We start from the raw sequence: 27,278 nt of genomic DNA on the forward strand, positions 1-27,278 counted from the left end.
GCATAGAGGAGGGCACATGTTGATAGGAGCACTGAGTGTTATATAGAAACCAACTTGACAATAAACTATTAAAAAATAAATAAAGAATCTAACCCATCACAACACTAAATTTCTTCCATGTTAAAATGTTCCACTTTTTTAACAGCTAAGTCTTCCCTCATAGAAGCCAATAGTTCCTCGGCTAAGTGAATACCATTACCTCCTCCACAGGTTGCTGAGCAAGGGAAGAAATCTGTCTCCCTCCATCGATGGATGATAGGCTGATAGAAGATGAACTGGACTGTGCTGTCGGCGGGCCCCGAGTTGTGGATCTGCAGGAGACAATAGCAAAGAGAAAAACTAGTATGACAGAGGGGTGCTTTCTTGATTCCTGGCAACTCTGGACAAGAATGTATAGTAGCATGGATGGTGTTAGGCAGCATTGGGAGAGAAGTGGCCATAACAGTATTATCAATCCCACAAATCAACCATATGCCATCACTACCATCACTTTTAGTGCTTTTGTCACAGAACAAGGGATAGCAGTGTCTCATCTTGTGATTCTAGTAGGATCTTTTCCCAAGACACTTAGTCCCTTTCCCTCCTTTATTTTCAACTTTTCTGGTATAACAGGAAAAATTTTGTGTATTTTTTATTTTTATGTATGTATATATGTATGAACATATGTGAATTTATAATATAGGTTCAGAAATAGAAAATTTGTTCTGAGAAAATTATAAATACCATATACTGCAAAAAAATGAAAGATACTATCCTTGGTTAAGGAAAAAAAATTAGGGGCACCTGGGTGGCTCAGTTGGTTAAGCATCCAACTTCAGCTCAGTTCATGATCTCACAGTTTGTGAGTTTGAGCCCCACACCAGGCTCTCTGCTGTAAGCACAGGGCCTGCTTCAGATCATCTGTCCTCTCTCTCTCTCTGCTCTCCCTGCCCACTCTCTGTCATTCTCAAAAATAAATAAATATAAAAAAATTTAAAAAAAAAAGGAAAGAAAAAAATTAAATGGCTCTGCCCACCCAGAGACATACATGGTGTTTCCTGGCAATTTATACTCCTACATTTTAATGGGTAGAATTACAAACTGCAAGCTTGCTAAAATGCTAATTCCTAAGCTCTTATCCAGAGATCCAGGCAATGCAAACATAGATAGTCCAAGTACCAAACTTTAAAAAACACCAACTTCTATTATAAAAGCATTTACTTTGAATACAACATGTGCTCATGGAAATGACAACGACTTTGTTTTTCAAAGGGGGGAAGTGAAACAATAATTCATAATAGTTCTTAAAAGTATAAGGTTGAGAAAATGTACTTAAACTGAAAGAGCAATGCCTTGATTTCATGAAGACATAATAACATGTCATATAACATTGAGACAGTTGGGCAAGGCTTGGTCTATGTGTCAGACTAAAGAAAGTTCCATGGACAACAAAGAGGGCCACCTCTTACTTCAAGACCGCAGAGGAGCATCAGCACATCGTGTGGTCTAAGTCTTTGTTACTGTTTTCAAGTTTTACTGCCGTCCCAGTTGGCCTTTACTTAGGATAAATTGATGAATTTAGCCTCCAGATTTTTAAAGAAGACAGCCTATTTTTCCACTACTGACTTTAACAACCAGATTAATCATCTAGGAACATTGAAGAAACAGGGAGTAGGTGTTAAACCCTTGAATAGTTTTTGGACTTTGGATGGAAATATTGGAAATGTTCTTCGGATAATCTGCAAGAGCTGGAGAAGAGAAAGAAGAAAGTAAGAAAACTACAGCATATTTAATTTTATGCTGGAATTCTGACCCACAGAACATCAAAGTTTTTCCTAATTAGAATAAATAGTGTGATACAATCCCCTACTTTAAAGCAAAAACAGCTGAAGCAATACAGTGTCTTTCACAAAAGGGGAGCATAGCTTACAGATTAATATTTTTCAATCCTATGTGTCAGATACAGGATACCTCATTGCTTGCTTGGGGATGTAGTATTAATCACATTCTTTGTAAAGTTTTCTTTTTTGTGGGGGGGGTTGTTTTTTTGTTTTAAGCTCACAAAAGCCTAGAGCTCTCTTGGGAATGTGTGGTTTTCCATGCTGGGAAGGTATTAGAAGAGGACTCTAATTTGAACACCAGCTCTGCGAAAAAATAAAGACCAGAAGATTTATTTAGGCTTAGAGAGATGGATTGTTTTGCAGAGGTCCCTTTCGGGATGCTTGAAATTAAACAAAGTCCTAGGAAGGTAGAGGAAAAAACAAATATGAGGAGGATATAACATCAAAATTCTTAGAGAAACTGTGTTCTAGAATATCTGTACAGCATCTGGGCTTAGTTTTTGATCTGGTTAAAGAGGCAAAAAGATGGAATAGGTCAAATTTTCAGCTTCTTAGAAGTTATCAGTGAAAGTACCTTATGCCCTGAGAGTAAGGAATGAATGTGAAGAAGTTCTGGTGTTAAGAGGGAGAGTTGGTAAAAGACTATGTTAAAGTAAAGAAAACAAGAAAATTAGAAAGAATCTTGCTTCTACTGAGTCCAATGAAACTGATGTACGGTGAGCATGAATGCTGAAAATGTATGCCTACATTTGAAAAGAGACTGGAAATGCACAGGGACGCTATTATTTCAAACAGATAAAAGCAGTCATGTATCCAGACCTCTCACCACATAATCTTGTTTGATTCCTTCCGCACTGATAATGTTCCTGGTTCTCTCTTCCCTATAGGTACCTTCTTCTTTTAATAAAAGCCAACAACTGGGGCGTCTGGGTGGCTCAGTGGTTAAGTGTCCAACTTTGGTTCAGGTCGTGATGTCACATTTCATGAGTTTGGGCGCCATGTTGACCTCTGTGCAGACAGCGCAGAGCCTGGAGCCTACTTAGAGTTCTGTGTATCCCTCTCGCTTTGCCCTTCCCCTCCGCCCCTGCTCACATTCTGTCTCTCTCTCAAAAATAAATTAACATTAAATAAAAACATTTTTTAAATAACAGCCAGGAACCACCACAGTAACCGGCACTTACGACATTCCTACCATATGCAAGGTACATTTTATTTGTATTGAATCTAATCTTAGAACTACTCCATATTGCCTTCCACATTTACATTATAATGAGAGATATGAGTCTCAGAGAGATTAAGTGGTTTGTTCAAGGCTACACAGCTAGGGAATAGCAGAGCTGGGCTTTGAAGTCAAGTGTGCCTTGGCTTGAAAGCTGCCATTCTCTTCATGGTAATAAGCAATTTTGTTAGTTAATGTTAGTGTTGTAAAGATATAGGGATTTATTTTTAGTGGTGTCCTTGTACTGCTCTTCTCAGTATCTTCTCAATTTTTCATTTTAAAGTAGGAAAAACATAGTTAAAATAAAAATAAGAGGCTAACCTGAGGTCTAACTTTGATGGACGAATTGTTTCTTATATAAATGAGCTGCCCTGTTCCTTTTTTCTGGTTTTATTAATTCTGGACATCTGTGACCTCTGTTATCATTAGCTCTGAAGCTTTACAAACCCTAAATCCTCAGACATCAGGTTCTTGTTCTCAAGAGTATGTTGAAAGCTTCAGTTTGACACATTAGGATTTTGTTTTAGGGAGCTAAACACATCTGGCATATGTAATTTTGGCCTCCTTAAGTTAATAAGGAAAAAGAATGTTCTGAACCAAGTTTTTCTTCCTATAATTACAATGATTCAGTGTTTCTAATTTAAGGACTTCTCATACTGAAAGGAAAGAAGAAGACAAAAACTGGTCACTTTCCATAGCAACTGATTGCACTGTCATGATAAAACCACAAGGTGTGGGTAATGGATGAACCTAGGTCCATGTAAAATCTAAGGAATCAAGGAGACATTTCAAACACAAAGACATCACCAAGTACACGAAGGATCTCTCAGCTGAGGCACTATGAAATGCCACATCTTTTCTTCTCTGTTGGTTAAAGGGTAATTTGTGAGCCTTTGCTGTTCCCCTCCTATGTGCTTTTCTCTCACTGATGTTGTAGAAACTTTTGCCTCAGACAAGCCAGCAAGGGGCTGGTTGTCAGGAGTCTCTCATCCTCCTTGGCTGCTGAATTATGCACAAGGTTATGCTCAAGACTGTTCAAAAAGACATATTAAGGCATTATTTCTGCCTAATACTCTTAATACTCTTAACTAATGTAAATGGAAATCACAACTTTTCTACCACTTTGGTGGTGCAGGTACTCCTCGCTTTTCTCTATGACATCCTTCTGAAATTTCTAAAATGGGTACTAACTGAGCAGGTACAGCCACACCATAGCTGTGTTCCCAAGTAGAGCTAAGTTGGAAGTTCTAGTGAAGGATGTACCGTGACTGCAAAAAACCCTCTTCTGTCATTTTCTTTCATTGGGGCTGCAGTTTCAGAAGTGTACATATGGCATGATCAGGAAGAAATACAAAGGTCTAAACAAAAACAGGGGCAGCAAGGATGGAGACCAAAGAATAGCCTTGGGATGGTATGAAGGTAGAACTGACAAAGTGTGATGTCCAGCTAGGGGCGTATTGGAGAAGGGGAAATCAGTGTGAATCAAAGCTTTCTGATGTGGCTGGGTAAAGAGCATATTGTTCCACAAGATAAGAAAGATTAGGTAGGTTTCTTCTAAAGAAGATTATTTTAGGGGTAGACAAGTCCAGTTTTGGCTATGTTGTGCTGGTTGTGTCTGTGGGATATTCAAGTGGCGATGTGCAGAAGGCAGCTAGGTATGTGATATGTGTCAGCAATGCTATGTACTACTGGGATGTGAATAATATTACTCACCTATTATTGTTATTCACTTTATTGTTATTATCATTATCGGATATTATTGAATCCAATTCGATATTTTTAGTATGTGTTTTAACTCTTACAAGGCCACCAGGGAAATTAATATAAATGATGTATTCAACAGCACTCTAAAGGTTTCAAAAAATAAAGACATCTTTCAATATTGTACAGCATTTGCATATTTAAGTGGAATGATTTATCAGCATCATTTCTCTTGTGAACAATCTCTGTTGGTTTGTAGCTTCTTGTTCACATGAATGTAGCTGGCATCTGGACTGGATTAAACAGAGCTACCATGCAGATGGAGAAAGAGAACAGCACTCTGGAACCCTTCGTCCATCCAACCTCACTGTCTATCACATTTTCCTATATGCATTCTTACTTCCAGCTGCCACAGGGTCATCAAGCCTTAGCTTAAATCAAATGTCCTCTGGCTCCAGGTCCCATGATGAAAAATTTATGGAGTCCTGGACACATTACAAGTTTTACAGCTTTACAGCTGAAATCTTTCAGGTCCTTCTGACCTACTGAAAGAAAAAATTATGTTTTATTTTATTGTGATTCCCAAACATTCTTCTAGTGTGTACATTTCTCCTACAGAATGTATATGTTGCTTCCAGCAATGTGTTTTATATTACCTTGAAGAGTAGGGAAGCTCTGATAGAAGGAAATATCTTGGTTTCTTTTTTTTTTTTTTTTTTTTTTTGCCAGTACAAGAGAAAACAGTACTTGTAATTGGACGTATGACCAAGTCTATAGATCATTAGTTTGTCTTTCTCTTTGAGGACACTTTATAAGTCTATGACTATATCCTAATTTATTTGAAAAACAGTTTATATCCTCCAACTCATGATATGTTGGTCTTTGGGTATTTTTATTAAATAATATACATATATACATACCTAAGAATATTCTTAGGTCTTGAAAAATACATGTTCTTGAAAAGTCGGTGTACCTCAACAACCCTTGAATTAAACATTTCCTGGGTAACAGGATTTCCAAATTGATGCCCAAACCCAAATTCTCTCTCTCTCTCTCTTGAGGAGATTATAAATAACAGTTTGGATGTGTCTTCAAAACCTAAAGGCACTTACCTTGACAATGAAATCTGCTGTGAGTGGTCCAGTCATTCTTAGAATCTCTTTGTCTGGAAATTTCTGGAAGTCCACACTAGAATTGTCCACAAGAAAGGTGCCTGTTGAGCTTAGACTGTTTTCACCTTTAGCCCCCTGCAGGGTTTTGGTTTCCAGATCTACATAATCAAACACATTTAAAGGAAAGAAAGATGTTCTCAGGGCTATCATATGCAAGCATATTTCATAAAAGACTCTACAACTATGAAGGGAGAAGTATCCCCCTTTATATGGCTGACACAGTTGACAATGTGATATAAACAAAATTTATGGGCACCTCTAGATCAAAGAAGAGTTTATGTTTCAAATGAAATCATTTTAAAACTCATTGACCAGACATTCAAGACTCCCAATCAAAAGATCTTTGACTCCCTGGATGACTCATTTGTGTATTTCACTTTATGACAATCCTATTCCTTTCATTAAACCATCTCCCATACGTATCTTACTGATTCCAGTCTCTATGGCTCTCTGTCTAGAATATCCTCCAGTTTTCTTTTTCATCTGTGAGGTTGAGGGTACTCTCTGAGTTCTTCTCAGCACCCATGTGACTTTATATTCATGCATTACTGTGCGTTTATTTGTACCACTTGGTTTCTTCCCACATGTGTGCTATTGTGCACGATGAAGAAATTATAGTAATGAGGCCAAGGAAGTCCCATTCTTTTCAGTTCTCTCTCCTTTTTAAAAATTTCTTAAATGTTTACTTATTTTTAAAAGACAGAGAAACAGAGTGTGAGCAGGGGAGGGGCAGAGAGAAAGGGAGACACAGAATCTAAAGCAGGCTCTGGGCTCAGAGCTGTCAGCACAGAGCCTGATGTGGGGCTTGAGATCATGACCTGAGCCGAAGTCAGCTGCTTAAGCGACTGAACCACCCAGGTGCCCAAGTTCTTTCTCTTTTTAAAATCCTGTTTGGTACCTAATATAGTGTTATGTACGTATACGATATTTTAAGTGCTTAAGAGGGAAAGAGGAGCTTCTTGATTCCTGGAGCATTCCAAACTGAACTTGGCCATTGATGAAGCCTATGCAACAACATCTTTGGTTGTAGGAAATCAGAGCAAGCTGAGGATTATGGTAATTATACTGTGTATTTCAAGGTAGATTAAGTTCTCATGTGATTCAGAAATGATTTAGAATAACTTTCCACCCTGTGAAGAGAGATAGACTAAGTCTAATGGTTTCTAAAACTTGCATAAGAACCCTTAGTTTTGGTAGTGGTTCTTTGGCGGGAGGATAGAGTGTCAGGTGAGACTCTGGGTCTCCGACCCCACATTCAATCAGAATGACTTCCATCTTCCATGTTTTACAGATTGGGGTTCTGGGACAATTTTAGGGTCTCTGGAGGTACTAATGTACCTGTACTAAATTATTCTAAGTGTTGTCTACTTCAAGCTGGAATACCAACAGGTGAAGAATGTTGGTGTCCAATGAAATGCCCACGACTCTCAGATCAAGTCTGTGTAGCCCATCGATTGGAGTAGGTCAGGCTCCACCCTCCTGCCCCAGAAAAGAGAGAGGTCCTCACAGAGAACATAAGGCACATCAAGGGTGAACTGGAAGGGAAACCAGAGCTGTTGTCATCAGAGGAAAGCTGATCCAGAAGGATCTCCTTCTTCTAGCCTTCATTCCTTAAGCTGCCTTACATGTATGTGCACTAATTTGTAGAAATATCTTCAAGACACAAACCAAATTAGTTTTGGAAAAATCCTGGGGGGTCTAAGCCTGATCCAAACATCTGATTTCATTTTATCACCAGGCCTCCCTGCTACACTTCTCAAGGTACTTCTGATTAAAGGTAAGCTGGGTCCGGCCCCGACTGCCTTGTCTTGTTCTGGTTTGGCCCTAAATGTTTAAGGTTGGTCCCATATTAGACAAGGTTCTGGGAGGTAAGTGAAAAGGGTTGCAAAAGACACATGGGGTCATTTATTCACACATTATCTTGCGTTATATTATATACCAAACAAATACATACCAGATACCAAAACAAAACAAAAAGTTCCTAAGGTACCTATATGCTGCCAACACTACGTCTGTTGGGGGGGAAAGCAAATTCCACTTTTCTTTCCATGATTTACAAATACCATCTGCAGTTTTCCGTATTGAATTTTTTGGATAATTAAACTAAACAAAGCTAATTCTTTAGCTTCTTAGTGATCACATAATTAGGAAAACTGGGAGGCTACTACGCTGATAAAAATAAATTTCATCTTAAATATATTCCTTTGGGTTCTTTCTTCTGCATTAAGGAGTCAGTCCCCCACTTGGTGATGATCTCTGCCTGGATGTGTTATTCTGAGCAGGCCTGTCACGCTCAGAAAAATACTATTTTTGAGTGGGATTGTTACATGAGCAGTTACCTCTGTCCAATCCTCCAGGGGGAAAGCAAATCATTTGAATGGTGATAGCGTACACACATATATCATCTCCTGACATGTGAATACTATATTTTTGGGAGCTGTTCAGGGTTAGAAAAGAACTTGGATCCATATAAGGTGACTTATCAGCATCTTCTGGCTTTGCCTGAACTGTACCTTACTTACTCCTTTCCTTCACATGACCCCTCAAATCCTGTCTCTCCCATGAAATGTATTTATTTTTATTTTTAGAAAGACTATAGTAGACTCTCTGAACTTTCACAGGCTCCAATTTATCTTCCTCTTGTTTGTCTTTCTGGAATGATTTCATTTATAATCCAATTGCCAAAAGATAATGCTTGCTACCTAAATTGGTTTCATAGGCATGTGTGTGGGAGGGAAGAAAGAAAAGAAGATGATAGATGGTTTTTAAGGAATCCAGGAATAGTCAGAGTGGAGACCAGAAATGCTCAAGGGACCAGCTGAGGTGATGTCTTTTGGTGTAACCAAATTTTGTAGAAAATACAATATAACTTTTATACCTTCTCCTTGGCTTATATCTATAGTTTTCTGCTAGTAATTTATATGCCTACCTCTAAATAATACTAAATGCTAATAACAAAAAAGAAAAGATATGGCTGTGTACTCCTGCCTTGATTAGTTCTTTCTAAATTCTAGTGGAGCCATCCTATCACTTGATCTTTAGGGTTTTGATTACCTTCCATCCTGAATCCCAATAGCTATCTTCAATACATACAAAGGCTTTGTATTGTCTTTAATACATGGGATGTTTAGTTATATGACAACTAAACATTTCTTTAAATGCCCCAGGGTTAAGGTTGTTTGATGGTTTTATGTTCCCCTGAATTGATAAGGTAATGGAACATGAGAATAGAAAGAGAGAAAGAAAGAAAGAAAGAAAGAAAGAAAGAAAGAAAGAAAGAAAGAAAGAAAGAAAGAAAGAAAGAAAGAAAGGAAGGAAGGAAGGAAGGAAGGAAGGAAGGAAGGAAGGAAGGAAGGAAGGAAAGAAGGAAGGAAGAAAGGAAGGAAGGAAGAAAGGAAGGAAGGAAAGAGGAAGGAAGGAAGGAAGAGAGAGAGAGAGAGAGGTAGGGAAGACTGGAAGGAAGAGGTAAAAAACAAGGAAAGAAAAAAATGGAGATTGACTGGAGAGAAAGAAGAGAATGAGAAATAATATGCACAAAAACATAAACATGTGCTTAACCCATGAACGACCTACTGGGAGCATCTATTTTGTGTTTTTCAGGATGACTGTGGTTAGAGATAATTACCCTGAGGTTTCTGCTATCTCATCAGGCAGCCAAAAGATAAACAGAAGCACTCAGAATATCGTATTATGATAGAGTAGGGAGATTTGTACTTCTGTATTTTAATCTCTTCTGGGAACAAAAAATAATAATGACTAAAATTCCCAATAGCCAAAGGACAGCAACTGAGTTTACTTACACAAGTGATCAGGTCCTTTTAAGACAAGGCGAATATGTCTACTTCCATAGGGAATTGCAACCACAGTATCGTCCACTAGAGAGAAACAAAGCATTATCTTTAAAGCACATAATTTGATGCAAAGTGATTGATTGGCTCCATATAAAGGTACTGACTTATGTACTCCTCAAAATGACAACTTTATTTATTTATTTTTATTTTATTTTTTAACAATTTATTGCCAAGTTGGATTCCATATACCACCCAGTGCTCCTCCCCACAAGTGTCCGCCTCCATGACCATCACCCGCTTCCCTTTTTCCCCTCCCTCTTCAGCCCTCAGTTTGTTTTCAGTATTCAAGAGAAAATGACAATTTTTTAAGTGTTTGAAATATGAACACCAATATTTGGGAATCAAAATTTCCATTTTCCTCAAAATAAAACATGCCAATGAAGTTGGTCACTAGATAACTTAAGGTGGATTTGACATTAAATATACATGTATAGATAGATAAAGAAATGAATTTGTATGTTTTCATTTTTGATTTTAAAACCTGGTTTTACATTGCCAAATTTCTCCTGATTACAAAATGAAAATAAATTCTAATGTCCCAAGAATGACTTTATTATATCAAAACCTGGATTTCTTTCTAGCAAAGCAATGATCTTGGATTAGTAGGACACATAAGAATAGGAGAAAATATATTTGTTTGCTTTTGTTAAATACCTGAAGGCCAGAAGCCATGCCTTCTGGTTCTTTACTATCCTTCACCCTATCTACATCTATATATACTGTATGTAGTGAGTGTCTCATAAATGGTTATGAACCTTTCCCCCCACATACTCTCTCTGCTTGAAAATTAAAAAAGAGTGTTTTTTGGGTGAATCACAGATAATTTAGAAATAGATTACTTTCACCTTATTTGCAAATTGAGCCTCAATTCATTGGAAGCAGTCCCCAAATCTACATTTTTAAAAAATTAAAGGTATATTACATGCACTGCAAACATTCTTACTTGTGAAATTTGTGAAAACAATACCTTACATTTTAATGCCACTGAAGAGTTTCACTTACACCTAAATTATACTATTTACCCCTTCACCCAAATCATAGGCAAAAGGGATGCTACCATCCCCATTTTATGATGGAGAAATGAAGCCTCTGAGAAGTATAATGAGTAACCCTTGGTGAAAAAATAGGAGAGCATCCCAGAAGGCAAGGGGGAAAGTAGGTATTTTTAAACTCACTAGCATATTCGGAAGCTCTGTTGGATTCTCTGTTTCACATATATTTTTCTAATATTAAATATTATTATACTCTTTGGAAAGAGTATAGTTTCAATAAGAGTAATCTGAAAAGGTACCCATTTTTCTGAAACAACATCATCCTGTTTTTTAGAGAATTGGATTTCAATAAACAAATCTCAGAAGTTCTCAAATCTCTCTGATCCTTAGTTTCCTCATTTGTAAAACAGGAAAAATGACACTTCCCTCATAATATTGTTGTGAAAAGATATAGATACTGATATCAATATATCGCATGGAACACAGAAGGCATTTTATAAATATTACTTTCCTCCCTCTATTCCAAATCTCCTTAAGGACAGGAACTGAGAGACTGCTTATTTTTACTATGTTTTTAAATCTTCCAAGGCCTTAGCACATAGCCAGTTGAATGAGAACAACCAATCAATGCTCTCAATTCTTTTCCTAAAGAGATTAAATTTATCAAGTGCTCTACAGTATTGAACATTCTACTCACACCACAACCTTCTAGCTGTTTTTAATGTCATACATTGTTGAAGAAAAGGCTGAATTTCAGATAGCCAAGAGTTTGTGGCATATAAGAATAAAAACCACGTAAGGGGAATATAGAAAAGGAACAAAAAACGTTCAGACTGAGCCCATAGAGCTTTCAATGCCTTGCATAAAGACATGGATTTTAAAGTTTACAAAAGAAACTCAAAGCAGTTAAAACAATGGGATTTCTGGAAATAGAAAGGCTTTGTTTATCCACAGGTCAAATAAAGTGCAAGTAAAAGGGAAGCTTTCTGTTCCTCCCTGCAATGCTCAGTGGCAGTCTTCTGACCCACACACCACTCAGCCCGCCTCCCTCTTGTTCTGTTGAGACGCGACTCACATTCTGCATGCTGGGGCATTAACTCCAGCTTCTGGCTGATGCGTTAACTTTTGTATGCTCCCCAAGGAAGAAAGGGAGAAACTCAGAGGGTTGTTGGCGGAAGAGGCTGGGATGGAGACTGCACTGCCTCGTCAAAGAGAAATAGGGAGCAACTCAAGCTGGCACAAACTTGAGGAGTCAGCAGCACACGATACAAGAGGTCTGAAGAGTCACACATAGCCTATTCCTCTTTGGTTCTGTAAAGGGCCGATGGACACCTGGGAGCTCATCAGGCGATGAAATAAATTCATTATTTATTCCACAAATACTTTTTCAGTGTCTCCTAGTGTCAGGCCCCATGCTAGGGACCAGGGATTCAGTGACAAAAAAGGCAAGCAAAGCAACAACTGCACAAAATGGTCCCAGGAGAAGGGATCTGAAACAAAATATGGAAACCCGCCACATGCTGTACTCCGTTCGTGGAAATTCAGAGCACATGGATCTCTTTGAAGCCCTGGACCAAAGAACCTCATTTCATTCTACTTAATCCAGTGTGTCCCCAAAATGTTTACCCAGAGAAGTTTTTATATATATTATCTATTGACACTGGTTGATACATCTCAAAATATAATTTAAGAAACGGTGATCTTAATTTGACAAAAGATAGGAAAAAAATTAATTGCATACTCTGCATGTTGATACAAAGCTACGCTTTGAGTTGTATATGTGTTAGTAATGGTCTTGTTTAAGGATAAATTCTCAATGATTAGGGCTGGGGAATTCTTCTATTTGGCATCTGTTACAGTAGTGAGGACAGACTGGTGTTAAGATATTTGAGAATGTGCAAGCAGTCTGGCTTTGTCACCTGCCTCCTTCGTGTTCAATTCATTAGGTTTGGCCGGTGAGGCAGGTGGCTACATCCTCTCTCACTGTGATTCACACTCGTCCAGGCAACTTTTCCACAGAGGCACACTGCTCTATGATCAAGGGCATCTGCCCTAATCTATTCTGGCTTTGTTGACACAACCAGGATGCTAATCTTTAGGACATATTTCTAGGTTATTAGTCAGCAATTCTGGAAGACCTGCTTCAGAGATCAGATAACCTCTTTCTCAGTTAAATTGCTAAGCTTTCCCTGGAAATCATAAATGCTGTCATTTCACAACTATGGGCTGCAAACGCCCTTTCTCAAGAAAATCGTACTCAAAGACCGTACCTAAAATATTTCCTCAAAAATCATAGCTACATGTGTACTCCAATCTTTCTATAGAGTATTTTAGATTTGTTTTTCCATCTTATCATATGTGGATTTTTCTGTGTGATTCATTGCTGTATTAGAGAAGGGTGATAATGGTAATTTTTGAAGAGGCAGGGTTTCTTATTCTGATATCTGAGTTTGCCTTGTTTATAGACCTGTTGATATGTTTATGTTTTTAAGGAGTTTTCCCTCTAAGTCTACAGGACTAATTGGTCATAGACCAGCTTTTTTTTTTTTAACAAGAGTCATTGTTAATGCAGTTGGCTACCTATAGAAATTGTATATATATAGTAACAGCCTGCCAATCTTTAAAAAATTTTTTTATGTTATATTTATTTTAGAGAGAGGGAGAGAGAGAGAGAGAGAGAGAGAGAGAGAGAGAGAGAAAGAGAGAGAGAGAGAGAAAGAGAGAGAGACAGCACGAGCAGGGTAGAGTCAGAGAGAGGGAGACACAGAATCCGAAGACAGGCTCCAGGCTCTGAACTAGCTGTCAGCACAGAGCCTGATGCGGGGCTCAAACCCACAAACTGTGAGATCATAATCTGAGCTGAAGTCCGACGCTAAACTGACTGAGCCACCCAGGTGCCTCACAGCCTGCCAATCTTAAGGTGGTTTTAATAGTATATTTTTTATCTTCATGCCAACTGTATTACTCTTAAAATATTGCCATAAAAATAAGTGAAGCTGAGCATTTGAGCCCTGAGGTTATCAGTAATCACACAACAGAGGACACACACCCAGGACACGAAACAAGACGCATCCTGCCGGACTGCTGGGAATTTCATCCTTGCAGTTGCCTAGGCCAAAAACTTTGGAGCCATCCTTGACTTCATATTTATATCTAATGAGTTAGAAAGTCCTATTGCAATAAGAGTCAAAATACCATATTTCATTGATTCTAAGAACAGACTTTCACATTTTAATATAAATGAAATCAAAATGCATACCACAATCAATGGTGCATTACATTCTTTCTCAGCGAGGCAGTGTTCCTGCCTTAGTTACCTTTGCCTGCATCGTTGCTAACACCAAAACAACCAGTATCACACTTGCAAAGAGGGTGTCGGCAGCTTGGAAGAAGATTCTAAGAGAATAGTGAAACATACTTAGTTAGCCTCTTGGAACTAAACAGTTGTGGAGCTTGTAGGGAGATGAGGAATCAGAAGTACTAAACAACACTGCCAAAGTACAGCCAAAAGCCAGCCAACCCTATACAATTGCAAACCTGAGTTAAGAGCTCAGGTTTAAACTTCTGGTTCCTGGGTGCCTGGCTGGCTCAGTTGTTGAGCATCTGACTTTGGCTCAGGTCACAGTCTCATGGTTCATGGGTTCGAGTCCCACATTGGGTAAGCATAAGCCCCCTTTCAGGTGAGCCCTACTTCTCTCTCTCACTCTCTCTCTCTCAAAAAAAAAAAAAGATTTCTGGTTCCCGATAAAATCAGATAATAGCACCCAGACTTGATTTTTTGCCTGGAAACAACCAAAAAGCCAAAAAAAAAAAAAAACCCCACAAAACCAAACTATATAAAACCATGGCTTTCAAGACACTGGATATCAGGCAAATAAGGGCAGCAATCCCTGAGAATCAGGAAACAAGGTAGGTGAGCCTTAACATGCCCCAGCTTCCTGCTTTGAAAGAATTTCCAGGCTGCCACGCAGCAATTGGGAACTCTAAGTCTGGAGGATTCCCTGAGTTTTAAAGACAAAGTGAAGAATGGAAAAAGATCAGTGGCTAGAGTTTGAATGACAGATTATCAAAGAGAAGAGAGCAACCCAGAGAGACAATTCTGGAGATTTAAGAGCATTCTCCCATCATGCTGTATGCCTCAAACTTGTACAGAGATATATGTCAATCATTTCTCAATTAAGCTGGGAAAAACCTTTATGTGAAATACTGATGATATATGCTATTATATATTTAAAAATAGTGTCTTTGGGTAACCATGCTAATCAGGACATGGGTATAAAAAAACTACCCGAGGCTGAGGAAATAATAGCACAAAAGAATCATAGAGATGAGTATCTGGCAGGCATATAGGGCTGGGAATAGTATCCTGTCCCAAAAAACCAGGCTAGAAAACTTTATAATTCATGGGACACTGAACATTCAAAGGGTCTTACTTTAGTGGCAGGGGACTATTAGCTCTAGTCAAACAGTGAACCAAATTTTAAGACCCCCAAGGATCAGACTAATTCCAAGTAACTTCATTGTTTCTGGAACAAAACTCAAAAACATGTATAGGAATACAAAAATATCTAATATCTAACAAGATAAAATTTGCAATATCTGGAATCAGGTGAGAAATTACCAGGTATGCAAAGGAACCAAAAAATTACAGCCCATACTGAAGGGAAGAATCAATCCATCAAAACACAGGATAGACCTTAAAATATTTACTATAACTTCATTGCATATGTTCAGGAACTTAAGTACACACACACACACACACACACACACACACATACACCTCTACGCCCAGAGAATTTCAATGGTGAATGATGCTAAGCATTTAAAGAAGAAAAAGCATCAATATTATGCAGCTTTTTTAAAAAAAACAGAGAAATCACTTCCCAACTCATTGTATGAGGTACCAAAACTAGACAAAGATGGTTTAAGAAAAGGATACTACAGACAACTATCTCTCATGAGCACAGATGTAAAAAAGCCCTCAAACAAAACATTGGCAAATCAAATCCAATAATTTACATAAAGAATAATATACTATGGCCCAGCAGAATTTATCCCAGGGAAGCAAGTCTGCTCCTTTATTTGAAAATCAATTAATGTTATCCATCACAATAAGTCCAAGGAAGAAAAACCACATAATCACATCATATGAGGCAGAACAAGCATGACAAATTCAACATCCATTCATCATAATAACTCTCAGAAAATTAGGAAGACAAAAGAACTTCCTCAGTGTGATAAACGGTATCTTCAAAAAACCTACAGCTAACTTCATACTCAATGGCAAGAAACTGAGTGCTTTCTCTCTTATGATTGGAAATGAGGTAAGGATATCCATTCTTGCTTCTTCTATTTAACATCATATTGAACATCCCTGCCAGGGCAATAAGGCCATAAAAATAAATAAGTGGCTTATGACTTGATAAGGAAGAAGTAAACCATCCTTATTTGTAAAACAATGTGATCGTTTATGTAGGAAATCCAAAAACTCAGACCTAGTGTGTTATCAAGTTTGCAAAATACACAGCTAACAGACAAAAATAAACTAGCAATATACAATTGGAAATTGAAATAAAGTACCAATAAAATACCAATGCAATAGGGCAAAAAATTTCAAAGCGGCACAAATTTAACGAAATACAGACATGTATGCTGGGAACCAATAAAGGCTGATGAAAGGAATGAAAAAAAAAAAAAGACCCAAAGAAATGGGTAGTCATGAAATGCTCAGAGGTCAAATGCCCCACATACCAATTAATAGAGTTAACAACCCAACTGTCTATTGACAGGTGAGTGGATAAACAAACTGTGGTATGTCCATACACTGGAATTATTATACAGCAATAAAATAAAATAAACTACTGATGTATGCTACAACATTAATGAATCTCAAAATAATTATGGTGAATGAAAGAAGCCATCTGGCAAATAGCATATATTGTATAATTCCATTTACATAAAATGTAACTAAATCTATAGTGACATAAAAAAGATCAGTGGTTGCCAGGGGACAGCAGCAGGAGAGCAGGAGGGAAGAATTACAAGGGACACAAGAAAATTTGGGGGATGACAGATATGTTTATGAGCTTGATCATCGAGATGCCTTCAAATATATATGCATAAAGTAGACCACTTTAAATGTCTAGTTTACTGTGTGCCATTTATACCTCAATCCAGCTGGTTAAAAAAATAAGAGTCCAGGACAAATGCATTTTACTTCTTTTGTGGATTCTTTTAAAAATGCTGTATTACAAGTACCCCCATGACTTGTGGACATTGAGTCCAAAATGATTAAAAAGAAACTGAAATTTGAGAAAGAGTTTTATTTTGGCTTTACTTATCAATTTATTAATTTATTTCAGGTTTCCTATATGTATGAGTAATAACATGGTTTTAAAAAAAATCCAAATCTAGAGGCACCTAGGTGGCTCAGTCAGTTGAGCGTCTGACTCTTGATTTTGGCTTAGGTCATGATCTCAGGTTTGTGAGATTTGAACCTCAAGTCAGGCTCTGTGCTGAGTGTGAAACCTGCTTAAGAATCTCTCTCTGTCCCCCTCTCCCTCTCCCAATTCTCTCCAAAATAATTTTTTAAAATGTTAAAACATATCTAAATCTAAAGTAGATTCTTTAAGAGCCATCAAATAAACACCATAAGTCGTCAGGAGGCATTATGTCATAGTCTTTTACTTTTCTTTCTTGTGGTGCATAAAATATGGGCACAGTTTTTAATCAGTGACGTCTTAGAGTTAAAGAAATGCAGTATATTCAGAATCGAATCACTTCTTATCACCTCTTTTGCTGCTACCATGGTCTAAGCTGTCATCATTCCAGGTCTGGCGTACTATAATAGCCTCCTGACCACTTTTCTTACTTCCATAGTTGGATCAATGGTGGTCTATTCCCAACACGGTAGATAGAGTAATGCTTTTAAAAATAAAGCAAATCATTCCTCTGTTCAAAATCCTCTTATTAATTCTCATCTCATTCTGACAAAAAGCCACCGTCCTCACAAAATCCTATAATATCTGTGCCATTTTTCAGCCCATCTCACAACCCTGCTGCTTTCATCATTTCCTCTAGTCTTCTTTAAACTTACTTTACTATAGTCACATTAGTTTCTTTGCACTTCCAGAAATATGCTGGGGATGTGTGTACCTTAGGGCCTTTGTACTTGCTTTTCTCTAGGACTGGAAATCTCTTTCCCTTGACTTTTGCATGGTGACCTGAGATCCTGGTTCAGATGCCACTTTATTAGTGAGTCCTTTTCTTACTAACCTATTTAGTATTGTAACTCTCTGTAACACCCTTGGCTGGGAGCCCATTCCTATCTCTTGTTCATCCTTGCTTTACTTTTTTCTAGGACTTTTACCACCATATGACATACACACATTTTATTTAGTTATTTGTTTTGTCTGTTTTTTCTTCTTCTGTCTGTCCCTCAGGAGCCTTACAATACCCAGGTGATTTCAAAACACACCAATTCATATGAGAGGTTCGCAAAGCTAAAGATATTAAATTGATAGCAAATAGGCTGGCTTTAGTTCTAAGTATATATTGCATACACTTGGAAAATATGTAACGGGGCACAAGCCAATACAATTTGCAAAAAAAAAAATGAGCCTTTAATTTCAAGAATCAAAAGTTAATGTTAGTTAAATTTATTCTTTTTTTGTTGGGCTGGGGAAGTTGAAAAGAAGTGACCAGCAAAAATGGAAAGACTGAATGATATCATTGGGCATCCTTTGTCTTTAAAAAAGGGGAAAATGTGCCTTGATCTCTCTTCCTTGTCTGTATTTGTATTAGGCAATTATAATGTCTTTCGATACAAAGATGGTTTCTTTCTTATTTGCCAGCAAATGGCAACCATTGGATAAGTTTCTCCTGCTTCTCTTTTTTCCTTCTGGCACTTCCCACCATGGTCTTTCTCCACTCTTCTGTTTTCTCTTTGTTCCCCCAAGGCCTGATAACATTAAAAAAATCTTGGACATAAGTTCAGAAGAAAATGAGTTCAATGTGGGGAATCCGAGGCCTAGGAGTTCGAAAAAAGCATGTGGCTGGCTTACAGTGCCTTTTGGCAGAGTGCAGAGGAGAGACCTGGCCCGGCTCCTCCGGGCCTTCACGGGTGAAGAACCGCTCACCTGGCCAGCACGCTGGGCCCCGCAGAGCAGCCTAATCTTCCCCGCCTGTGGGTCACTCACAGTCCGTAAATATAGGGTGGAAGGTTCTTCTGGGGTGGGGAAAACATAAATGAGGCAGTTTGTTCAGCATCTGCTACACATTGTGGTGAGGTCCATGCATATGTTGGGCTTTATTCAGATAAATCATTTTGTCACGAGGCATCATCAGCGCTCGGGTAAATGAATCAGTTGCCTTTTGCCGTTATGGATAATCATCAGGTTGTGTATTATATAATTTACCTATTCTTGGTCTTGAAATGAGCACTTTTCATTGAAACATCTATCTGCAGACCTGAGGATGACTTATGGCTCTTAGTTTGCTTCAGTTTGTTCTTTCAGAGCTTCTCCACATTGTTCCAGTGATTCAGGCCCCAGGGATCCCTGACGACCCCCTAACAGGAGGGTAAGAGAACTATCTATCGAGGCAGAGTGTTTAGGCAGAGGCCATGAATGGGTATGGAGAGAAGACTGCTTACTCCTACCCCTACCCCTGCTATACAGGAATTACTGCACAAAAGCAAGCCATCTCCTTTTTATGGTGCCTAGCAGAAACTCCTAGATTCCTAGATAATGAGCACTGATTCAATTATTGACACAAATAATTAGAAAGACTTTAAGTCTTCTAGGGTTTGTTTTCTAAACAAGTGACTTTTAAAATGTAGTCCCCCTCCCCTCAAATATCCCACCATGACTTCAGAGATTTACAAAAGTATTGTGCCTCTACCCTCTGGTTTTCATCTTCCAAATTCTTTAATTTTTCATCTTATAGAAAGAAGCTACCAACATATGAGAGAAAAAAAAACTCACCTGAATGTACTATATCAATGTCTAACTTACCTCATCCTTCATTCTCTCTGCCAGAGTCTCTCTCCCCCACAGATTCACATTTTTCACTGTCTGCAGGGGTGTTAGGATGTAGAGTTCCCTAAGCTGGTACCTTCAATGCTTCTGGTGTTTAAAAGTCCCTAGTCTTTCTGCCTACCATCTCTTCTTCTCTAGGGCCTATTCCTTTGAGCAAACTGCCTTTTTCTGACTTCTGGGAATAATACTTTAGCACACACTGGCTTTTTTTTTTTTTTTTTTGCTTGTAAGTCCATTTAAAGCCACAGACCCCACCAAATGTCAATTGTTTTTTCCCAGCCAGTCAACAAGTAGAGAGAACAAAACCACCTTCAGTAAAGATGTTTCTTCTCAGTTCCCAAGCCAGAGGAGACGTGTGCAAAGATACTCATCAAAGATCTATTGAAGGATTCCGGATAATGGCAAAATCTGGAGACAGTATACCAAGCAAGGTCAGATTATTCTACAAATATGTATCTTAGAATACAAGAACTGCCTTATTTCTTTTTTTAAATGTTTATTTTTTTTTCAGAGAGAGAGAGAATGAATCCCAAGCAGGCTATATGCTGTCAGCACAGAGCCTGATGTAGGGCTCAGTCTCATGAATTGTGAGGTCATGACCTGAGCCAAAATCAAGAGCTGGTTGTATAACCAACTAAGCCACCAGGGTACTCCAAGAGCTGCCTTATCTCTATCTATATCTAATACGGTACCTAAAGCAGTAACTGTCACAGAGGACATTGTATTGTAAAATGATCTGGATTGCTGTGTAACTGTGTTGTTATCTTAGGTATCATGACAATATATACCATTTACTCTAGCGAGACCAGCTGGGCAGACATCAGTGGTACCTTGCCCTGATCCATTTAATTGCTTCCAAATGTCCCACCATGGAAACAGTCAGCAGGCTGGGGGACAATCCAGAGGAATGAGTAAGTGCTTAGGGTCTGCAGTCAGACTCTGGGCTTGAATCTTGGCTCTACTACTTTATAGTTGTGTTACTCTGAGCAAGTCACATAATCTATCTAAGCTTCAGCTATCTTATTCATGACCTAAGAATAAGCAACACCTTCCTATATGGTTGTCATAAGGATAAAATGAGATGATCATGCAAAATTCTCAGCACATATTATACATAATAACCATATATTTACTGTACTTGTATAGAGAGGTTAACACACAAAAGCCAAAAAATAACTTCACATAATCGCTGGCCAATATTAATTCTGAAAGAATCTGTGACCAGCACCTATCAAAGGTCATTTTGTAAAGGAAGACAGTGAAAGAATCTGTGACCAGCACCTATCAAAGGTCATTCTGTAAAGGAACACAGTGGTAGAAGTGAATTTGTTTAGGTCTGTATACTCTCCCCGCTGTATTCCACCAGCCACACCAGGTTATGTATCAGACAGAGGCTTGGATGCAGGCATTCCTCATGTTGGGGAGCAAACTGCATGTAAATAGAATGTATCCTGATTCATGTGTAGTTCTTTTGCTGTGCCACAAAGAAGTTTCTTCCTTGGGGTTGCAATGGGTTACCTGACTTGGTCTGCTTACACTAATACACAAAGCAGGAACATGAAGCTTTCTACAATATTTTCAGGTTCATCTTCATTTTGGTGGTGGCCTTATTCCCTAGATGCTGGGGAGAGCCAGCATTAAACCAGGGGAGATTAATTAGCCCACAAACCCAAAGACTGTCCCACGTCTGTAGTGCCTTACATTTGGTTGCAGAGAGCTGGGATTTATACTGCCCTCGGACCAGCCGGCAGGTGGACCCATCCCCGTTGCAGACTCCGCAGTTATCTTCCTTCATGGTGCTTCCCAGCTGGTGATCGCAGCCAACAATCTAACAGGAGAGAGAGACGTACAATTCAACCGGGTGCTTACTGTAGGGATCCACTGTGAGGCCCATCACCAATCACTACATGATCCCCCCTTCATTTTTGAGGAGGCATAAGACATGCTTTCCATAAACAGGAATGAATTCAGCTGGAATTTCAATCAAGCTAAGGAAGAAAACAAGTAAAGATGTTTTTTACAGTTTAAATATATAAACAGAAAGAAGGGTGTGGAGAGAGAAAGAGAGAGACAGAGGGAGAGAGATGGGAAGGAGGCAGGGGAGAAGGTGAGGGAGAGAGGAAATCTTCAACTGATATATTATATATAATAATATATAATGTAAAATTATATATTTTCATATATACAAATATATAAATATATATTATAAATCTTCTATTGATATTATAGAGTCTTAATTAAAAAATCATTCCCATGATTCACTAAAATTCCAAAAATACAATTATGAGGTATTTTCATGTTTCATATGTTCCTTAGACTGCAAGCTGGGTAAGGGCAGGGGTTTTGTATGTTGGGTTTATTGGAGTACATTGATGTATTCCAAGCAAGTAGAATAGTGCTTGGCAAACTATAAGCCCTTAATAGATATTTGCTGAATGATAATGAAAATACTTCCTTTTCTATAGCACTTCAACTAAGGGAAACAATCACAGAACCAGCTGATGGAGCAAGATTCTTGTATGTGTGTGTGGTAGGAGAGGAGGATTGATGTGGAAGGCAGAAGAGATAACTAATACTGAGGCCCTTTGTGCCTGGCCATGCTCTGTACCAGGCACAAGTATCTTGTTACTTCCGAGAAAATTATGCAAGGTAACTCTCCATTTTATAGCTGTAGCTGTGAATCTTGCCAAGGTTACTCTGCTAATGAGGAGCTGAGTTCTAAACACATTTAACAAGACATTTATGTTTAGCCCAAATCAGGCTTAACAGAATCAAAAGCACTTATCGAGTATATGTGCGAACTCATTTGTACTTTTATTCTTTCCTTTCCAGTGTTCAAGTTAAAAAATTCAAATCCAAATGGTATCAGGTTGTATCTCTTATAGTTCTAGTTAGATCTAATATCAAAAGACTTAATCCACTCCCAAATGACTTCAACTATTGTGTTCGACAAAAATAAAATGACTGACCTCTGTGTGGAATTGATGAATCACTACACGGTATACCTGAAACTAATAAAATGGTATATGTTTTTTAAAAAATTAAAAAAAAATGAGAACTGTAGGGACATTGGAAGGAGCTTCTCTCCAGAAAGTCTCCACAATCCATTTTATCTTTCAAAGATCTGATTGTTAATATGACCTTTCTTTGAGGCTTGATTTTCCTTTTTGTACCTTTAATTAATAATTGCAAACACATGTTTAGGCAAAGGTTTGAGAAATGCAATTATTTAGCAATGCATTAGGTATGTGCTGCATTTTGGAATGTGGTAATGTGTATTTTTATCCACAGGCATACAGGCATCTTTTAGAATAGACGACAAAGCAGTAACTCCTTCAAGGATTGTACATTTTTAAAAAATGCAAAGTTGCCAGGAAAACATAATGCCCAGCCTTGTGTGGGGAGCAAAGGTGCTTTGGCTCTGTCCTAGGGATTCATTGTGGTCAGGCTGCAATTCATCTCAATATGTTCACAGGCTGCAGTGAAGTAACTTCAGAATTCACCCAACCATCATCCATGCAGAGGCGGCACATGCTGGCTTAAGACTTCATTGATATGTTTCTGCTTAGCTGCAGTAAAATTATTTTCAAAAATTTTCTGTAGATAATTCCACATGGGAGCTGAGTAACTCTGCATTAACTTGTATTCTGAGCACAGTGTGAAATGGGAGTATAAAAGTAACTTATTTCCCCTCCCCCCTCCAAAATAATTTAATCATTTAGCCAACAATGATCAAGATCTGCTATGGACCAGGCACTGTGATAGGAGCAAAATCCAATGGTGAATTTAAGCACACAAGGGCCTACCCCCATGGGTCTTAGAGACTAGTAGTGGGGGCACGTATTACTCAAATCATCAGGCATAAAAAATGTAAAATGATAATCATAATACAAACTTACTTATAAAACACAGATACACAATACCCTGAGAACATAAAATATGGAGAATTTGATCTAGAGAGGCCAGAGAGTTTCCTGAAGAAGGGTTATTTGAGCTGAGATATGAGTTAGATGCCAGAGTTAACTAGACAAAGGGAAGTGTTTGCTGTGAGGTTTATTGCATATGTTAGTCATGTGCAGATACTAGCTAATTAGAAAGTAATCCAAAACCAAAGATGGCAAAAAACAAAAACAAAACCAAAAAAATCTCAGAAGACTAAACCATCTGATTGCCTTAGTAGGGCTGAATCCTTTGGAAGAACATGACAATCTTAATTTAGGCAGTACTCAAAGAACCATCGATTCATCTGTTGTTCCTTAGTTTTGGAAAGAGATGACCTTAGTCTTACAAGATACTCAGCATTATGGAAGGGTGACAGGCAATGGGCATAAAATTTATACTCTCAGGCATCTCAAAAATAACTGGGTTTACTCTTTAAATTAAATAAATTTCAGGTTTCTTGGAGTATTTTTCTCTGGAAAAATTTTAATGGTCTCTGATGTATCTAAAGAGCCAAATAGGAGATTACATGAAAATCTCTCTCTAATCCTAAAGATTTCTTATGGCTCCAAAGCCATTTTAAGAAAAGAACAATCCAGCTTCACTGATCCAAAGTAACAGTCTATTAGGAACAGCTAAATAGAAGGTGACATACTTGAAGGCTAATTTGAGCAGGCCGCCAACTTCGTGCCCTCGATGTGGGTTTATGGACCTCTGAATATGAACCAAGTGAGTTCTAATTGGGCTTTGTTTAACTTCAGAATTGAAAAGACACACTTTTCCCCACTTGATATCAATTACTTTTTAAGGTGACAAAATATTCTAACTCAATTGTTTTTAAATCGTGGAATACTTTATCGTCAGATAAAGTGTTCTTATTTTGGTCCAAGTGGAAAACTGTTTGTAGTTATATCAGAAATATCATTATTGACATATCTCAGTTTGCCTCAATCTGTTGATCTGGAATAACTGTTAGATTAATTAAAAATTAGTTAAACTGTTACTCTGAGAGCTATCATTAATAACAGAGAAAAAAGAAATATACAGAAGAAATGAGCTTGTTTGGCAGTTATAATGACAGATCTCTCTGTGCCTTTGCACATACTACTATTTCTGCCTAGAGTGCTCTTCTCCAATTCTTTATTTAGCAGACCCCTACACATCCTTTGAATCTCAAATTAAGTGTCTCCTCTTCAAAAAAGACTTTTCTAGGTTCCCCAGTTAATGGTTTTATTCCTCTATGCATCCTTGGCCATTTGTTCATAACTCCATATGGCAGAGCTTACTGTTGCCACCCAACATCCATCTTCCCTCTTTTTCTCAGTAACAGAACTTCAATTTTATTTGGGGTAGCAATATATCAGGTTAAGAGAATATATTTTTCATTGGCTTTGCAACCAAATTGCAATTAGTGAAATAAAAGTGGGAAGGTTCTGTGAAACTTCTGGGAAGACTTCTTAAAATAAGCTGATTAGGGTGCCTAGGTGACTCAGTCAGTTAAGAGTCTGACTTAGGCTCAGGACATGATCTCATGATTTGTAAGCTCAAGCCCAGCATTGGGCTCTATGCTGATAGCTCAGAGCCTGAAGCCTGTTTTGGATTCTGTGTCTCCTTCTTTATCTGTCTCTCTCTGCCTCTCCCCAGTTCATTCTCTCTCTTTCTCTCTCTCAAAAAATGAACAAACATTTAAAAAAAGAGCTGACTTAGATGGCCTCTTTTGCCCTCTAACACTCTCCTGCCTTCCTGTTGGCTCCAGTTGCTATCTCAAAAAATGAGACAATCCTGAGAATGGAAGCCTTGCAGTAAGGATGGCAGAACAGAAAGAAAGAACTTGGTTCGTGAACTCCTCTTGGACTGATCACAAGTTGACATCTTTTTTTGTGAGCGAGTAAATCTTTTATGTGCTTAAGCCATTATTACTTAGGGGTTTCTTTTACATACACTCAATTCAAGTAGTTGTATAACTTATATTGAGCTTAATCTATTAATATGTTTGTTTCCCTACCAGATTATGGGCTATTTGAAAGGCTGTATTTCATTAATCTTTGTGCTTCTGCTGTATGGTAGAGTGTTTGACATTTGACATGCACAGTGAATGCTGGTGAATCAATGAAACACAGAGAAAACATAATGGTTTGTTGATGAAGGCATTGTAGGTTACAGATAGGCAGCTTTTGCGGTCATTGATAGCACACACATAGACAAAAATGCACATATGTGTGTATATGTGTGCTTGTTTGTATTTGTGTACACAGAAGAACAGACACATCATAAAAGACAACTACAGGTCTAACTTAAGCCTCTGTCCTGATGCATGCACAAGAATTACAGTAAAGGGCTAGAATTTTTAACAGACTCTTTCCCAAGTGCACCTACACTCATTATTAGTGAAATGTCATGGGAGGCAATGTTCAGGTCACTGAGTTCCCAGACCCACCCCATTCTGGACAAAACATGAAAGTGAGATAGTGACCACTCATAACTTTGGCAACTACACAGAATTTTTTTGTAAAGGGTGGAAAACTAACTGAGTACTTTGGCCTAATGTATTTTATTTGAATTCTGCTACTAGGTGTCAATGTGTTACAGAGGTCTAATCTCTGTAACCAAAATGATTGCATAGTGCTGCTCTTTTTATTTTTTTAACAAAATTTTATCTTGGGTGACACAAAATTTTAAAAGCTCCAAGATATTTTAGTTGTTTAAACACCATTAGCCAGTCATCAGCTTTTGCTTTTCTATCCTGATCATATGCTTTTGGCATACATATACATATGTATAAACACAAACATGCGGTCCTCCATCCTATGTTTGAATAGAATATACACACTTAACACTGCTGATTTTTCCTCCTTCTCCTTCAGGATTTACTTTAAGGGGGGGCAGAAAACTCTTCCTAAACAGAAATTAGGATGATACCATCCAATCTGAGTTGACTTACAGACTTTGAGCATGTCCTGCAGATTTTAGGCATCAGAGCTGTAGTATGTGCTGATAGGGGTCTCTCTCTTTATTTTATAGACCGACCATGAGACTGAAATTCTCCAGACACTGAAATATGTATAATAAAATGCCTTCTCTGGGAGCCACAGAAAAAAGAAAGATTATCATCTGAATAATTTGGAGAATGTAAATAAACACAATCCATAAGCTGATACCATACTCCAAGCTGATATGCTCAGAAGGGTGCACACTGGCCACATTTCAAATGGTTTCCCATAAGGACCTCAACTTCTAGCATCAAATACTGAGCCAATAATGTCAAGGTTTCTTGATCCAACACCATGAGGTAAGAAACCTTTAAATCCCTTTATTTTCAGCACAGGGAAAGACAAATATGGAAAACTAAACTGTGCAAATCTGGTCACAGCTGCTCTTATTTATAATTATTTAATTCAGATAGAGCTTTATGGGGAAGAGTGAGCTCCTATAACTCATTTACTACTTATGTCAATTGGGAAGATATTGTAATCTCCAACTTACCTTCAAAAGATTTACATATTGATTGATTTTTTTTGATGTTTTCCCTTTTTACAAAAATATCTA

General features: G+C 38.0%; 1 protein-coding gene and 1 long non-coding RNA gene across 3 annotated transcripts in view; one reads left to right on the forward strand and one right to left on the reverse strand.

The window, feature by feature from the left end:
• Nucleotides 1–27,278, reverse strand: part of ADAMTSL1 (ADAMTS like 1) — an 877,850-nt gene that overhangs the window by 224,598 nt on the left and 625,974 nt on the right. For both annotated transcript variants that reach the window (XM_029920116.1, XM_029920114.1), the window contains 4 exons: nucleotides 21,495–21,621; nucleotides 9,713–9,787; nucleotides 5,853–6,010; nucleotides 200–311 (listed from right to left, as the gene is read on the reverse strand). In XM_029920116.1, coding sequence (XP_029775976.1) covers nucleotides 200–311; nucleotides 5,853–6,010; nucleotides 9,713–9,787; nucleotides 21,495–21,621 — 472 coding nt within the window. The remainder of the gene's footprint in view (nucleotides 1–199; nucleotides 312–5,852; nucleotides 6,011–9,712; nucleotides 9,788–21,494; nucleotides 21,622–27,278) is intronic.
• Nucleotides 20,555–26,887, forward strand: LOC115276219. The gene is made up of 3 exons (XR_003901861.1): nucleotides 20,555–20,704; nucleotides 22,259–22,442; nucleotides 26,754–26,887. It is a non-coding gene; the product is annotated as an uncharacterized LOC115276219 (long non-coding RNA).

Source organism: Suricata suricatta, chromosome 13, assembly GCF_006229205.1.
Source record: "Suricata suricatta isolate VVHF042 chromosome 13, meerkat_22Aug2017_6uvM2_HiC, whole genome shotgun sequence".
NCBI classification, from domain to species: domain Eukaryota; kingdom Metazoa; phylum Chordata; class Mammalia; order Carnivora; family Herpestidae; genus Suricata; species Suricata suricatta.